The following is a 17,027-nucleotide window of genomic DNA, read 5'->3' as shown; positions in this document are numbered from 1 at the left end:
ATTTGAACATACGAGCACTTTTATCGCCCTTTCTCCGCACCCTCCTAACCAACCACGGCTTCATTCACGTCACATAAAGAACCATAAAATTCCACTCTGCTTACTCCAGGCTGAACAAACAGGGAAAAAAAAAAACAGGATAGGGGAGGCAGAAGAGGAATGAGAGTGAAAACAAACAATAAAGTTAGAGGCCGTATCTTATCAGATCTTCTCTGATTGACACTTGGGGGCGGTAATAGAGACGGAAACCTTGTTAGTAAATGAGACCTCCATTTACTCCAGAGCAAGAGAGAGAGGTATGGAGAGAGACAAAGAGACAGAGAAAAAGGCAGAAAGATGCATAATTCATGGGCCATGCCCAAATGACAAAGTGTATGAAATGAGAATTTCATAGTGCAGAAAGGGGAAGGGCGGGTGAGAGAGAGTGTGATGAGCAGAACAGGTGAGAGAAAGAGACGGTGATGGTTGAAATGGGGGTGAAGTGAGAGCGACTGAGATTTGAAAAGGAAAGAAGAAGCTGAAAACAGGAAAACCAAATCATATTCCACAGCATAAAATGTGATTTCTAAGCTCTCAGCACATGTGTACCCAGGGAATACATGGCGTTAATACTTAACAGAGATGAACAGAAGAGGGCTGAAAACAGTACAGTTTCTGCCTTATCTAGTCCACAGTAATATCATATTTTACACAGGTAAACATAAGCATAAGACTACATGAACCTATTGTAGAATGTCCTGGATGAATACTTGATTCTGATTGGCTGGCAGGGTGTGCATTAATGTCTGACAAATGCTTGGCTTTGAAGTAGTTATTCTATTAAATGTGTAATAACAGTTCCAAGTCAACATTTTGGCGACATCAACTAATGAAGCACTATGTGTATACACTGTGTTGCAACGGATGCAAAGATCAATATAAACCGTGTTTCAGCATTAGTGTGCTCCAGTCTCATGGAGCTCACAGCTGCCTCTAATCAAGCCAGGCATATTAAAACAAACTAGCAAAGAAAAAATATTCTTCTCAGCAGACATCAGCAACAACCACAATACCTCAAACTAAAAGCAGTTTTAAACAGGTTATGGGCACAGTATTTATTCAATTTGGGAATATAAAAAAAAAGGCTTGCATTAAGTTATTAGTTTATTGTCATCATTAATCTAGAGAGAGATTGAAGCGGCTGCTTAGTGAGCAAGATCTAAATACTATTTTTATTCTACATAAAGTGAAGGGACAGTCATTTCTAACCTTTGGCAAGTGATCATGGTATAGATGGGATTATATAAGTATACTAGTAAGAATATAGTACATTAGAGCTGAAGCTACATCTTGTATAATGGGCCTGTTCTGCTAATCTATGGCATTTAGTAGCACAGCAGTGTCTATATCTCACGTTAACTCCATTCCATAACACCATCTACTCAACCTGGAACCTAATTCACCCAAAGTAAACCATGAGGTCACCTTGGGTTTGGTCTTCCCACCGCTCTTCTTCTGCTTCGAGTCCGAGTCTGAATCGGAGTCGTCTTCAGACTCCGTCTCTGACTCAGAGGAGCTTTCTGCTGAGGAGCTGCTGGCTTGGGCGACAGGACCATTACCGTTTTCATCCGAGTCACTGAAACACACCGGGACACAAGACTGGGTTAGACGTGGGATCAATACAAGTGCTAGAGTTTATATCTGAAAACCACTGACCATTTATTGGGTTTGGCTTTTGAGTGAAACTTCCAACATGTGACTAAGGACAGTCTGAATTTTTAATCTAACATCTCATGCTTTTATTATATCATGTACATAAACATACAGCATCCAAACAGGTATAATTTGAACAAATAGGCTAGGAACCACAAGTGAACTTGGAAATACATCTTTTTTTCTTTTCTGCACAAACTTGAACTTGCCCCAGTCAGAACAACACAGATCAATATGTTTTTGTTTGTGAAGTTAATTCAATGTTGCATTCGCTCAAAAGATTTTCTCCATCTTTCTCCTCTCTCTTTCACTTGCTCTGTCTCTCTTCAATTTGTCCCTATAATGAGTGTTTACTCCGCCTGCCTGGGATTTTCAGCTGTTAAATTAATGAGGAGAATTGTGACGGTAACTGGCTTTTTAACTTGGGCGATGATGAAAAGCCAGTATTAATTTGGCCTACAGATTTCATTTGCTGCGAACAGGAAAAAGCGATATAAATCACTGTGGGCCTGATTAGGCCCTGCCTGAAATGACTGGGCCATAATGAGGGCATTATGCTGTGTTTGTTGTGGAAGCACTGGGGTGAGCTGCTCTAATTACTCTGTGTGTGTGTGTGTGTGTGTGTGTGTGTGTGTGTGTGTGTGTGTGTGTGTGAGCACTGGGGTGAGCTGCTCTAATTATACTCTCTAATGGAGGGAACAGGGTCAGTCGGCGGCCTGTCACACAGCAAAATCAGGTACATTCTGTGTGAGTTTGTGTGTTCATGAGCAAATGAAGTAGAGTGTATAAGAAACTAAATTTGCCAGTGTGTAAGAGAGTGTGCGTGAGCATATTCAGTAGTAATGACTCAAATCTCATTCATTGGTAACACCAGGCTGCTAAATGACCAATCAAAAGTCATTATCCATTAGCCATGTAAATGTGGGTTACGCTACTGGAGGAAAATTCCCCTTGATTAGCTTGTTAATGGAACTCACACTAACGATATTCTAACAGCTCTGCCAGCCTGTGTGTGCGTGTGTGTGTGAGTGTGTGTGTGGTGACAGAGAGCAAGACAAGTGTGTGTATACAGTACAATAGAGGGGTACGGCTCATAGGCTATGTTGTTACCTCTGCAAATGACGTTGGAAGGAGGTTATGTCTTCACCCCTAAATGTCTGTTTGTCAGCAATATATCTCTAAAAGTAACGAATGGATTTAGATTAAATTTGGTGGACAGATTGCCCTTGGTCCAAGGATCAGTTGATTAGATTTTGGTGGTGATCCGGATCTGAGATTTCTGCCATTAGACGATTATTGGTTTTTAGCCATAACTGAGGCTACAGCTTTGCAGGTAAGACATTAAAAGATGTGAGGGGACGGAAACAGAAAGATAAAACTGAACAGAGGGAGGCCGCATGTCTGGAGGAGGCTTGTCACATAGAATATGAAAATGGCTAGAGAGGTGAACAGATGGAGGTTGAGATTATTGATGCAGCAAAGCACTGATCACGTTTGCCGACTGTGACTACAGCGCCTCCCACAAACACACACCTGTCTAATTAGCAGAGCCTGCCTGAAAGAGAGAGAAACAGGTGACATCTGGACACATCCAATTCACGGGGAAGAAAAATGACGCTCTCAGACTCTGAAACGCAGGAGGGATTTCACTGTACCTGGCAATAGCAGCTGGCTTGGCCTTCTTGTGCTGTGCCTTCTTGGTCTTTTTCTTCTTTTTTTCTGATTCAGATTCACTGGAGCTCTTTCCAGAGTCACTGGAGCTCTTCTCTGAATCGTCGCTGCTCTTCTCGTCACTCTCAGCATCGCTGCCTGACTCTGTATAGCCAAATACACCCTTACAAACATGTCCAGTCTGAATAACAACGTTAAATACTCTATGTCATATATGGACAATCACACATCATTTTGTCACTCACTCGGACAGATGCAAACAAACAGAAAAAAACACAAACCTTCACTGCTGCTGCTGCTGCTGCTGTCTTCACTGCTGCTGCTCCCAGATCCTTCCTCTTCCTCCTCCTCTTCATGGTCATCCTCTCCAGAGTCAGAGTAGAACTTGTCATCTGATTTGGTTGGCTTGCCCTTTCCTACTGATGGTGCCCACTCCTTCACCTGAACAGGAGTGATGGAGCACAGTAAAGCAAACAGCATTACAGCAGATAGATGCAAGGGTTAGGGATGAGAACTTTGCTAGATTTCCCTCGTCATCCCAACACCTCATTCAAAAGGCTCTTTTCCAAATCCACGGTTGTGTTCTCCTCAAAGATATACTTGCAGACCTAATTACTCACGCCAAGTAAACAGTGAAGCATCTGGCCATTAACAGCGTGTTAAGAGCCGGATACCCTGGATATGCACCGCACACTACATGGCTCTCATTCATTTTATTAAGGCACCCAAGACTCAGTCGCCACTGTATAATCTAGTCGATATATCCAGTATTTTCTCACTTCATAATTATTAAACACATCTGTCTTCGCGGCCAGATATGGCTGTATTCTGTCAAATATGCATATTTAGAACTAGAAAAAGTTTGCATTATGCAACATTATGATAAAACAACAACAAAAAAAACATGAAATCTGGATTTCTGATTGTCCAACTTGTGAGAAATATTGGTTGTAATAATTAGAACATAGCATATAATGTCAATTATATGCTACAAATTAAATTAACCTGGCCTCCAAGACATAATTTCAATAAAATAGAAAATAGCTTTTTATCACCTGGGCATCATCAGCCTTATTTCAATCAATGTAATCATCAAGTTTTTCAACTGTAGTACAAGGTAAGGTCTAAACGAAGGAAACATCAATATAAGTCTTCTAACAGTCAGGTTCTAATTACAGGCAGTTCAGTTCCCGCTGTGGTTTTGGTCCATCGATCCCTTGAAGGTTAATACTACAAACAAAATATCCCTAGAGGTCACTTTGATCACATGATACATCTCTAGTAGTGGCATCTTACAGAATGAGAATTACCTAATCTGCAAGGCTGAGTTGTTTATCCCGTGGTTGGAAAATGAGAATGATGGAAGCCAAACACCATGGCTTCTCCAAACACCAGATAAGAGTGTTAGGGGGAGATCAGACTTCATGGGAGATTATAAAATAGCGCAAGACTCCATGCTTACCAGTGCCATCAATGAAGCATTGATTTGCCGGGCTTCTCATGGGGAATGATCCTGATAGTCTTACAGCCATGGTGCATTTGAGTTGTTTTGGGGATTTGTGGTGCACCAACACCTTATTTAGTGTTGCTATGATGGCAGTGAAAATATAATTTGCTATGCCATACCAACATTCCAACATTTTCTACACAAATGCTAAATTGGGTTCAAATATGCCATCAGCCAGAAGCCATGTTCCTCTCTAACACTACATGCTTTTCAATATCTGGACTATTGAACCCTGTTTTTACAGCAGAGTCATCCTGGGTGATGTTGAGATGCAACTATTAAAAAGCCATTTGAAGTGTGGTGCTCTTTAACTTAAATTTAAAATATTTTCAACTTCTAGCACTTGGCACTCGATCCTTTCTATTGTAAACAACAACAAAAAGAAATAGCATTGTAACAAGAGGTTCCTGGTGGATACGTTGCCATCAACAGCACTGAACTTGATCTATAATGGATTGCTAGACCGCACCCATGTACGGAGATGCAACTCACACTAGTGCACAGAAACCAGACGCCTTGACTGTCAGAATACGTCATTTTATTTTGAACATACTGTCATATTATGAAATGAACGTGTTCTAAAGCCACCCTGCCTCAACATCAACACAATGGCAAGCCATAGCTATCGTCTTATTAAACTTATTAAACAGAATAAGAACTTATTCTGTCAAAGTGTGACGAGGAGAGAGGAGAGGCTTTTATACCTGACAGTAACATAACAGTCGATATGGCACGTATGAACCACAACTAGTGAATAAGTAAGAAGTAAGGAAGGTATGCTCCCTACCGGCTCAATGACCTCCACGTTCCTCACAGTTTGGTCAGGAGCAACAGCTGGCCAGTCTGAGAGCTCCAGGTATCCAGTAGCTTTAATATTGAGACTGTGGGAGAGGGTGCCGAGTTGAAAACGATCTCGATCTGAGAGTAGAGAGAGAAAAAGTATGACAAAGTCAAAACAAAAAGCACTGGGTTGAGGAAGATGAGAGTGGTGAAAAAATGGAGGGTTGGTAGTATTAGCAAAGTGATAGAAAAATAAAATAAAAGATAAGACCGAAAATAAGGGAATCATAATGAGTGGTGGAGAAATGGGGAGAGAGGGAGCCTCAAGGTCGCCACAGTCTTTTCTTAATGAGTGAGCCAGTGGGTAAATGTCGCTGTATAAACACAGAGATCTTTAATATGAGGTCCTCTGCCCCTTCTCACACACATGCAAGTAATAGTACATGCATGTGTGTGTGTGTGTGTGTGTGGTGCGTGTGTGTGTGTGTGTGTGTGTGTGTGTGTGTGTGTGCGCTTCTCCATCCCTAGTGGTCAATACAGGAAGGTAATCAGTCTGTGCCTTGGGAGGTATGCTCTAAAAACTGTGCTTTTCTAACAAAAAGAGAAAAAAAAAAGACTTAAATTGTGAGTATTAAGAATGACAGGGGTGGTTAACGCTTTCCATAAACATCCAGTAGGTGCAAACCGCCTCAGAATTTTAATGTTTTAGGAGGCGGTTTCTGTCCCTTTTGTCAGGGAGGGAGAGAGAGAGGGGGAGCGAGAGAGAGAGGGAGGGCAGAGAGAGAGAAGAGAGACAGCTAAATGAGAGAGATTTTTTTTCTTCTCAGCGTCTGAAAAAGGTTAGCATTAGCTCAATAATTTACCCATCTCATTAGTCCTAGGTAAAGGGGTCTGACCTCACTGCCCTTCAGAGAGACAGACACACCAGAATAATAAAACCACTATTGCCTGGATCAGCTTTGCATACTACTGGACTTAACACCAGTAGATGGGAAGGTCCAGTTAATATGGATTCAGAGGATTCCCTTTGATGTGTGACTCCCCTCCCTTCTCTGTTTGGTAAGTATTCAATCTTCAATTCCCAAGATATTTAGAGGATTTAATATGCGGTGAAACAAGGCAAAAGCGGTTGATATCACAGATGTATGAAGTACCTTTGAAGGCAGACTCAAGGACCGGGGCTGGTTTGGGGGCCAATAGGATGCGTCGGGCGTACTTGCTGAGGGCGCCGCTCTTCTCGTTGGGCACAATCAGCTGTCTTATGAAGCGTGTTCGGTCTCTGATGTCGTAGTTCTGGTCGTATTTGCCAAGGTTCAGGATGTACTGCGTTAACAGCTTGGTCTGAGGGACAGAGAGGAGTCAAGCCACAAACCCAACATATAAGCATTGTACTGAGCAATACGGCATATTTTTTTTTCTCCAGCAGGTTTGGTCCTTAATTCAAGCTGGATGAGTGACAAACCGTCCCTCTGCCTTCTTTGTTATGGCCAAAGATAGAGAGGGAGCACTCACTCTAACATATATTATTTAGGTAGGCATACAAACAAGAGTTACTAGTGTCTGGAAGGCAGCATTATAACACTATTCCTCTACTGCATCATCTACATCCCTCTACCTCTCTCCTTCTCTATCCACCCCTGACACATTACTGGGAGCAAGGGGTGTAATGATGTGCTCGTTTGAGGAGCGAGCGTCTGGGCTCATAAACCCAGTTCAGTGGCCAAAATCACCCCCATCTAACTGAATGGACCTGTAGACACCAAGCAGAGCTAGGAGATGCGCCATTACATTAAAGCCGTCTCATTCACAGCTGTATACTTAAACAGGGCATTTAGCTCCGAGCTGCAGGAGTGCTCAATTACTGCTAGACAAAGTTGTGTAAATCAAGTCTTATGGCCTGAGCTGTGAAATAAGAAAAGCTCAAAGAATGATTTATGGGCTTATAGTTTGGTAACAAGAATCTGATTATCACTTTCCTAATACTCACCGTGTACATGGTAATGAGAGTGTGTCAGAAATGCGTAGTACTAATCTGGCCCCATATTAGCCCCGTGTTCAGCCCTGTAAATCTGTCTTGCTGCCGGCTTTGGTATCTGCTGTTTTTCGGTACCTGCTTGGAGTTGGTCAGGTAGAGTTTGGCCGCCAGGTTGACGGTCTGCAGCTTGACGATGTCCTCCTCTGCTGTGAAGCTCTTGGCCATCTTACGGAGCACATCAGGCGCGATCTTTGGCACCCTCTCACAGTACTCCCCTATCAGCCACAGGATGCTGGCTCGGGCCATGGGAACCTGGGAGTTTGGTTGACAAATCAGAGAGAAAAACCAACAATTACTTGGAATACTATCGCGCAGGCGTCACATTTAACATTTTCTAGCCCATCAGGTTAGCACCAGCCCTGATCTCCATGTCGATCAAATACAAACGGATGCAAGATTAGCAGGACGATGGATCGTACGGTGATGTTGTCGAAGAGCTTGGCCATGTGTTTGATGATCTCACTGTGCTGTGTGGGCTGGGTCTGCAGCAACTTCTTGATCACGACCACACTCTCGGCCACCACAGTCTCTGTGGAGACAAGACAACAAGTTATTACAACAGACACACAACACTGAACAGTTACAGTGCCTCAGTGTACCGGGCAAACTGACCACTTTATGGCAAAAGGTAACTGCGGATATTTGTGTTCAATGAGGGTCTTTTAGGGTGTAACGTTTTACAGTGGATGTCATTTTTGGGAACTGAGTAGAAAACAAATGAACCAACATATCCCATATTACCATCTCTGTTGGAAAGCAGCAGCACCAGGCCGTTGAGACAGGTGTCCGTCACCTCAGAGATGTTGGTGGCACACCTGCCAATGGCCTGAATGGTGGCTGCAGCAAACGCCTTGTCCTGGCTCTTCACATAGGTCTGAAAAACAGATGAGACCAAGTTAAAGGACAAGGCCGGTGAATAGAAGGACATTTTTATAGGTCAGGTGCAGTACATACAGTATGCAGTATCTAGTAAGTGGGTGCTACCCCTTCACTGTGAGTGGTTAGTTACCCATTCAAGTTAACAAAACATTAAATCATTGAGAAACAGAGACAAACCTGAAACTCCCTCAGGATGGTGGAGATGTTGGCTTCGTTAGCCAGGTTGGTCAGGATCTCCAGCTGAAAAAAAACACATAAGGGAGGGTCTTTCATGTGTAACAGTTTGGTTGCACTATTTTGTCATACACAAAAGAAACTGGCAGTTACCTTCAGTGTTTTGATATGGGTGGCATCTGTCGATCTCACATAGAAGCTCTTCATGTAGGGTTCAAACATTCCCTGGTTGGAGATGATTCATGATGTTATTAGACAGTCTGCATCAAATAAGTCAACATCTTCCACATAATGTATATCGACAAACTGTCCACAGGCAGAATCTTACCTTCCTCTGAATGGACATAGTAGCTATATTCTGAAGCACAATGTACTGCACCTCTCTGGACAAAAGACAAAGAAAAGGATGACATATTAAGACATGGACACAGAGATACAGTCAACTTAATATCGAAAGACGATGACAATCATCAAGCCATTCATGATAGTCAACTAAGAAAGAGACAAAAAGGCACATGTAGTATATTTTGTGCTTTACCTGTGGCTTCTTAGCAGTCGAACCAGTGACTTGGTGACAATGCTGACTTCATGCTTAGGGGCCAGATGCCAGTAGAGCTGAGCAACAGACATCACCACCTGAAATCATATCAACACAGCAGGATGACAACACTTACAACATCCAGTCAGACATCAAAGCAATTCTAACATCCAATTGCATTTTAAATTTTTTTTTAATCTTTTTAAAATCATTTTAAAAGCCTACTTTTTGTTCTTGTGTTATTTGTTGTTTGAATTTTTTAACCACTTTTTCTTTTGTATATGCTTCCCAATTTTTACTGTATATCTATTTATATATTCTGCTATTCCTTGTTTTTATGCCTTTTTATGAAACACTCTGAAAACTATGCTTTTAGAACTCTTTAGTGCTTTATTATCATTTATATATTATTTATTATATCTACTATATTACCACCTGTCTGCCTAAGCTAAAAAAAAAAAACCTTCCTTCACATGCATTTCGTAGGACTCTACAAAGGCACTCATGACTCTAAAGGTAATTTTTCAACGCCGCTTTAAAAGGCAGGGGGACATTTGTCCATAGCTGCGTCAGAATGAGAGGGTTCAGGCATCTATGAAGATGGAGGATGTCACCGAGTTTTCTCTGGTAAAGACACAGCACGTCACATTTTAATCAACACTTTCATTTGGGAGCATTTTTCCTCCTGCTGCTACACAGCGACACAGACCTTGAGACTCCTGGGTGATGGAGATCTGCACTCACTCTGTTCTTTATCTTTTTTTTTTTTTCCAATCTTGGGGCTGCACTATGGCGGGTATGTGTGTGTACTCCTGTAGTGTGTCCATGTATGCGTGTTTGTGTATGAAAGTGTATCACCGAATGCATTATTGCTGCATATTACATGAGTGTGAGTGTGTGTGTGTGTCTGTACAGGGCAGTAGCAGCATCAGTCGCCATGTAGCCTTGATTTCTGAGACAGCGGCGAGACGTGAGCAGAGCCCACGCTCAGACACCTTGATCAAGGTTGCTTATATCTCTCAACAGGTTTAAAAGCAGTACATAAACAAATTCACATACTATATTTGCACACCAAAAATGCATGTAGAAGGTAAGTCTTGAGTATAATTGTCTGTGTGTGTGCGTTTTCAGTGTGTGGCCAACTCACAGCAGTGTTCCTGCTCTGCAGTAGAGGCTTGGTGTTCCTGAGCAGCAGTCTGTGGTCTGGGTCCATGACGTAGGGCTTGGCCTCCGCCTGGTCTTTCTTCTCCTCGTCAGAATCATAGAACGTCTTCTCGTTGTTCTCGTCAAACATGGCACCCTGAAACACAAACAACATAATGCACAACATTAACGCATTGAACTGTCACAGGTGTTGCATCCTTCTAAAGTCGCCCTGACTATGACTGGCACCATGTTTATCATATGGTCGTTAATCCTATAAACTTCAGTTTTGGTGATTTTCATGTTTTTTATTGAGTTGAAGGATTATGGTCTCCTATGGGTTGAGTCCTGTGATGACAGCCTTAATATCGAAGATATGTACTATACACTTAGTATTGAATGAATGAAATGCATTCTGCCAGTCAGAAGAGCACACCTGTGTTACCGGAGATCCTCCCGTTATTAGAGGGAAGTGCACCCATTATTCACAGACACTGATGAAGGCCAGGAGGCCAAAAATGTTTTGTCTGCAATGGGAATAAAGTAATAAATAAAGTGAATATAAAATTATTTCTGTCGAGTGCAACCCTTTTCATTCCATACTATATCCCCCTATGGGTTGAGATAATTTTATGATCCTCTGGGTTATGGAGCCCTTTTATAATATACCCATGAGAGAATTTCAAAAGCACACAGTCATCAATCTAAATATCAGGCTGATGTTCTTGATATCTGAAAAGGTGTCTATTTATTTACAATGGGAACATGCAAGGTGACTACAGGTTTCTGTAAATTAAATGCAAGACTTTTTAAGACTTTTTATTTTCAAGACCAATTTCAACCCCAAAAACTGAAAAGGGAAAAAAAGGAAAAAACAAAACAAAAAAAATAACAGCAAAGTATGCATTCGCGCAACCAAGGAGATTTCTCATTAGAAAAGTGCCATTAGCACATTGAGAAAAAACACTAATCACCAACAAATAAACAAAAACAAAAACAAGGATATGGTGGATTACGACTTGAGGGACATGCAGACACCCTGACATGTGGGTCCCTTTTGGTTGAGGTCCTTAGGGTGATATCTGCCTCACCTCCTTCCAGGGGCTGGTGAACTGGGTCCTGGCATAGCGCGTCAGCATGGAGATGATGACCACCTGGCCCCACTCCTCCACATCCACCAGCAGGTTGCACAGCTTACGGTAGTTCTTATGGATCAGGTCGATACGATCTGGACACACTTCCTCAAAGGCCATCACCACACTGCCGGCCACCAGCTACAGAAAGGTATCAAGGGGAGGAGAAGAACAGTCAGAAAGTGGCATTGTTGTTGTTCTACATTTCTCTTAAGTGTTAATGTTTGCCTAAATGGAAGATATAAGGACATATATGAACGTATAGGGGAAAAACTGAACAAATGCTGTACCTCTCATACAAGCCATAATATACTCTCTCTGGAGAAATAAAACACACATTAACGGACATGACCCTGGTCTGAAAAATAAAACTCACTATTATTGCACTTGATTAAGTAAATTAAGGCAATAATGCCAATTTACAACTTTGATTACAATTAACAAGATTCAGGCTCTATATAGTCTAGGCATAATTAGATGGATAATTGCACATAAAGTTTTTACCAACTAATTTCACACAGCCTTGGGAAAGACATCCATCAATAGGAGACATCCAACACTGTTTTCTCATATTTTTCCCCTACTTGATATTTTCCTCAGATGCAAAACTCATTTTATGTTCTATTCATGAGACAAGAGAGAAGAGGAAGAGGAGGAAGCAGTGGCTGGGAGAGCTAACAATCAACTAGGTTTTATTGGTGGGAGAAAAAAACCCATTTGGCTGTTGCATGTTCCCTCCCAACTGCCTGCTGGCTCACTGACTGACTGATTGAGTGACATGGCAGTGTATTAATATGCAAACAGCATTAACGTGGGGAGGCGAGGGGGAACAGAGGGTGAAGAAGAAGGGAAAGGGAGCAGAATCTGGTCTCCCCAATTAAAGCAGACGGGCCCCCGGTGGCCCCTGTGGGAACCCTGTGAGTTTACCCATCAGCACTGTCATGAGCCTGCATTGATTGTGTGCATGTGTGTGTGTGTGTGTGTGTGTATCTACTCTGTGTATGCAAGGCTGCTGTCTGTAGAATTATGGACCTTAAATCCAAGTGTTGATTAGCCTCTCTGACATTCACAGAGCCTGAGGAACTAGTACTGATGAATGGAAGGAAATCATTCGATGATCAAACAAGTAAATTTTCTGGCATCACACTGATGTGTGAAGTTATATTTCTTGAATTACCTGCATAAAAGTCATATGTACATGCAAATAATGACATAGCGGTTAGATACCATACATAAAGAGAGAAAGAAATGTCCGCACAGAGTATATTTCTGTCCCGTGCTTTAATTTCACCCACACCAACTAGAACAACATTTCTAGTTGGTGTTTCTCCAGCTCAGCACCAGTTCTACAAGGACTTTAATGGGGATGTGCATATACTGCTTTTCTTTAGATACTATACATACACATGGGCCAGTTGGGGTACTTGCATGGTAGAGCTAACTTGATGCTACCAGTCTCTCATAATGCCTATAATATTTTTCAGTCTATTGACAGCCAACATAGCCAAATATCTAAATCTAGACATGGCTAACATCGTGACAGCTGATAAAAATAAAAGATAGATATTTAGATTTGGTTTTCTGACAATCTAAATTTATGTGGCTTGGATGCCGTACCGTGCTAGTGTGTTGTTTCACACATTTATATCAATTTAAGTGATGAGATACATGTCATGATAAGTCAATACTAATATGACAGTGCTCTATAGCTGATTGTAATAAGAATTCTTTGATGACTTGGCTCTAGCTAATTTCACTATGCTCTTGGGGAAAAAATAGTGCATTCTAGTATAAATACATGGATACATCTATTCAAGTACAAAATCTTGGTTAACTATGCTATTAAGAACACCACCCACCATACATTATACATACAGGAATTCAGGTTTTCCTCCATTTATATACATACATGATCAAAGATGTTTATGAAGACATTATTAAACATTTGATTGTGTTTGAGTGGCTAAATTTAAAGTTACTGTATTTTCAAAAATTTGTCTATTTTATTTTATATTTTTACAGGGAGATTAGGACTAACTCGAGTCAACGCATCACAACTGGACTCAGTCCTGGACAGCCTGCACTGAGCATCGTTTTTATCTGAGCCGCAATATATTTAAAAACAAATGAATGAAAATTGAACACAGGACCTTTAAATAGTGTTAATGGTTTATGTCTGCAAAGCAAGTTCATTTAAGTTGTTTTTAATAATTATGTGCAAGGTGGCCTCAAAACAAACAGCTGCTCCATGCATAGTGGTACAAACATATTCTACTGTAGAAAAATGTACCTAAAGTAGTCCTCTAGGATGTACTGTATACTTTCAAAGGGTGTTGGTGTGCATTTTTCCATGGGTCTGTATCACTCTCCCCTGCTGTTTTCCCTCGGCCTCTCCTGTCTCTAAGGCTATTACAGTCAGCACTGTTTCTGAGCATGTAGATCCTGCTGCCTGGCTTTGTGCATTCTCTACCAACTTCCCCCATTAGACACAGCTCCAAGGTAAACTACATGCACCATCAACAAAACTGACACCCCAATCTATGGAGTTCATACACCTTCTCCCCCTCCTCTTCCACCTCGACCATATTATCTACCCTGCGTGACAAGCCGGTAATGGAAAAATCACACTAAGCAAATGGTTCTTCTAATAACAATAAATTTCCTATGAAATTATGAAGGGCCCAAACCGTTTCCTTGCATCTATTTTGCTATGAATTCTAATTAGGGTGCCAGAGAGGCAGAGAGTGCTGGGTCATCACGCCAGAGACAACGTGCGCCTTTTTGATTGATGGCCCGGTGTGGGGTCGGCCTATCCTCCCTTCGTTCCCTCCTCTCCTGCTCTCTTCCTCCTCCCTCCTTTTTCTCTTAAATTAATGGGCATCTCACCTAGCCCCTAATCATAGTACCCCCGCCCCCCTGCCCCTCCTTTCTGTTCTCATTTCAATTTTGCAGAAGGTGCAGGGGGGAGGATGGGAGGGATCGATCATTTATCTTGTAATGGCTGGATAATAGATCCATCACGGTAAAACAGCTGCACAAACTCCTATGTTGTCTCTGTCATCAGCCCTTCCCATCTCCTCTTTAAACCATCCTGCCTATAAGCAGGCCTCCGTGTGTCACAGCCATTTAACCAAATGGGCACATCTGTAAAGGTAAATGTCTGGAGGCCTGGACAATGCCACAGACTGGAACAATAACCAAATGTTTCCTTCTTCCACATCCAATATAGTGACATCAACTACTTAGCAATTACCTCATAGAATACACTGATTTGGAGATGAATTGATTTATGAACCTCTGATATGGCAAAATAGAGTGTTAGCAACCCAAAGATGTCTGAAATGCTGGTTACCTTAAGACTGAAAAGAAAAGAAAAAAAAAAAAGGTAGGTACGTCTGCCTGTTACAGAAACATAATACATGATACAAACATGATGAGCAAAAGAGACAATATACATTAATTATTCATAACTGAAGGATTTTTTCTTGCTAAACAAATAAAAGCCATTAACCTGCACAACCATTTCAGAATGTAAATGAATGCAGATTTCGTTATTTGAATAAGCTTGCTAGGGAATTTCAATATTTCATTATTCCAAACATTTCATTCTCCCAATCAACCTCCACTGTGTGATTTGCATAAATGGGGTTCCACTGTATCCTGGCAGTATTATTAACTCAAGCCACATATTCCCCCTTACTAACAGACTGCAATAGTATTGTGCATAAGCTGCAGTTCTAGCTTTGGAGCACATTACATCAACAGAATACAATCAAGCGCTAAGAGCGTCTGACAGCGTCGCATGACCTCATGAGCATCATTCCACAGCATTAGCATCGCTATCTGGCAATAGAGTTAAAATGGCAAGAAGAAGCTCCATTGTTGTGGGTATTCTCTGGACAGTATAATCCTGGCATCATAAAAATGCATTGCTTGATAGCCATTAACTATCCACTATATTCAGATTTTTCACCATTTATCACCAACTGATAGTGCTTGTAGGTCTGTGTGATGATAATGCCCTCTCTCTCTGTCCCCAGCCTCAGAATGTGGGCTTCAACAGAGAGAAGTCATCTGTCTTCGTTAGCGTCTGGGGCTAAATATGCTATGCATCTGGTACTGGGCTTTCCATCCCCCCTTGGCCTGAGCTGCTTCGTTTTGTTTGTATAATGATATGTATACGCTGTGAATACATAATTACAACAAACTGTGCATGACTTGTATGTATGAAGACAATGTACTCTGCATTCTATAGCCAACGTCTACACATGTGAAATTGGCATTTAAACAGCCTTTATAGTATTCACTGTGACCTCCTCAAATTAATGTGGTGCCTATTGACTATTCTAATGGGGAGCCTGCATTGTATCTGTGACTGGCTTAAAACACAAGAATTTGAGAATCCAACTAATTTACGGTCCAGTCGGGAAAAAAAGAGAAGAAGTTGGCCTTTGAGAAAATTAAGCTGACACTAGCATCAGTGCGAAAATGCCTTCCAAATGGACACTTAACAAGGAGCATCTGAAGATGTGTGGGTTTAAGTGGGTGTTAACAAACCATGGCATTGCTGAATGAGCTGAGGGATGGAGAGCTGAAAGAGAATTGCTTGACTGGGGCGCCCTCCAGTGGCCCGCATCCTCACAGACGAGACTAAGACAAAGTGTAGTAGTTACTAGGCTGTTTGTACTTACTGTGCTTTTGTCTTTCAATAGTTTCTCAATCACTTCAATCAGCTGTTCTTTCTGGTCCGGATCCAGGCTGAAGACAAAAGAGGGAGCTTTGAAACAAAATTGGCATCCAAGGAATGGCAATTATTCACATAACATGAAAACATGATGGACTTACAAATTAAATTGTGTCCCCTCTCTGTGCTCAGAATACATAGCTGTCCGTCCGCTTACAGTGGCTCAGATTAATTGTCTATAAGCATGGTGTCATTCTAAATTTTGGTAAAACAATTATCACCTGATGTCAATTGTTAAATCAAACACAAAACTGATTATACCAGCTCTAGTGTTACTACTTAAGTATGTTTTTTTTTTTCCACAGTGATTCGATTTTCAGTCTCTGCCAGTCTAAGAAGACACAGCTGATAAATAAAGAGCAAAATAACTGCAGGACCATACCTCAGCTATCAGCATTACCTAACATGAACTGCATTCACAGTTCAGTACAGACAAAGACTCTGATGGTAAGGTGAAGCCAGTCAAACCAAAGAGCTACCAGCTACAGCCTACTGTATCGTATTTGCCAAAGACAGATACAGCAGCACAGCACAGTACTGTACCTGTAGAGCTTCTGGATAGCGTGAGCGGAAGTCTTCCTGACGTAGGGAGACAGGTCAGCTGCAGCCTCCTTGATGGCCAACATCATGATGGGGACAATGATGGGGACACGGATACTGGACAAAACCCTCAGCGCACTGGCCCGGATAAGCTGGTTTGGGTCCTGCCAGGAAGAGATAAGATTATTTTG

The 17,027-nt window shown here is 41.7% G+C and overlaps 1 protein-coding gene across 1 annotated transcript in view; it reads right to left on the bottom strand.

Annotated features, from left to right (window-relative positions):
• The window catches only part of ap3b1a (adaptor related protein complex 3 subunit beta 1a), a 52,941-nt gene that overhangs the window by 23,366 nt on the left and 12,548 nt on the right, over nucleotides 1-17,027 (bottom strand). The window contains exons 5-20 of the mRNA XM_071901711.2: nucleotides 16,840-17,000; nucleotides 16,244-16,310; nucleotides 11,511-11,693; nucleotides 10,424-10,576; nucleotides 9,277-9,374; nucleotides 9,067-9,121; nucleotides 8,892-8,963; nucleotides 8,742-8,804; nucleotides 8,427-8,559; nucleotides 8,105-8,214; nucleotides 7,761-7,937; nucleotides 6,805-6,991; nucleotides 5,658-5,788; nucleotides 3,645-3,804; nucleotides 3,348-3,507; nucleotides 1,465-1,615 (exon numbers count right to left, since the gene is read on the bottom strand). Of these exons, the coding sequence (XP_071757812.1) occupies nucleotides 1,465-1,615; nucleotides 3,348-3,507; nucleotides 3,645-3,804; nucleotides 5,658-5,788; nucleotides 6,805-6,991; nucleotides 7,761-7,937; nucleotides 8,105-8,214; nucleotides 8,427-8,559; nucleotides 8,742-8,804; nucleotides 8,892-8,963; nucleotides 9,067-9,121; nucleotides 9,277-9,374; nucleotides 10,424-10,576; nucleotides 11,511-11,693; nucleotides 16,244-16,310; nucleotides 16,840-17,000 (2,061 nt within the window). The remainder of the gene's footprint in view (nucleotides 1-1,464; nucleotides 1,616-3,347; nucleotides 3,508-3,644; nucleotides 3,805-5,657; nucleotides 5,789-6,804; nucleotides 6,992-7,760; nucleotides 7,938-8,104; nucleotides 8,215-8,426; nucleotides 8,560-8,741; nucleotides 8,805-8,891; nucleotides 8,964-9,066; nucleotides 9,122-9,276; nucleotides 9,375-10,423; nucleotides 10,577-11,510; nucleotides 11,694-16,243; nucleotides 16,311-16,839; nucleotides 17,001-17,027) is intronic.

The sequence above is a fragment of the Centroberyx gerrardi genome, chromosome 2, assembly GCF_048128805.1.
Source record: "Centroberyx gerrardi isolate f3 chromosome 2, fCenGer3.hap1.cur.20231027, whole genome shotgun sequence".
Classification (NCBI taxonomy): domain Eukaryota; kingdom Metazoa; phylum Chordata; class Actinopteri; order Beryciformes; family Berycidae; genus Centroberyx; species Centroberyx gerrardi.
Note: the sequence above shows the minus strand (reverse complement) of the source record. Positions and strands in the feature narration are given on the sequence as shown.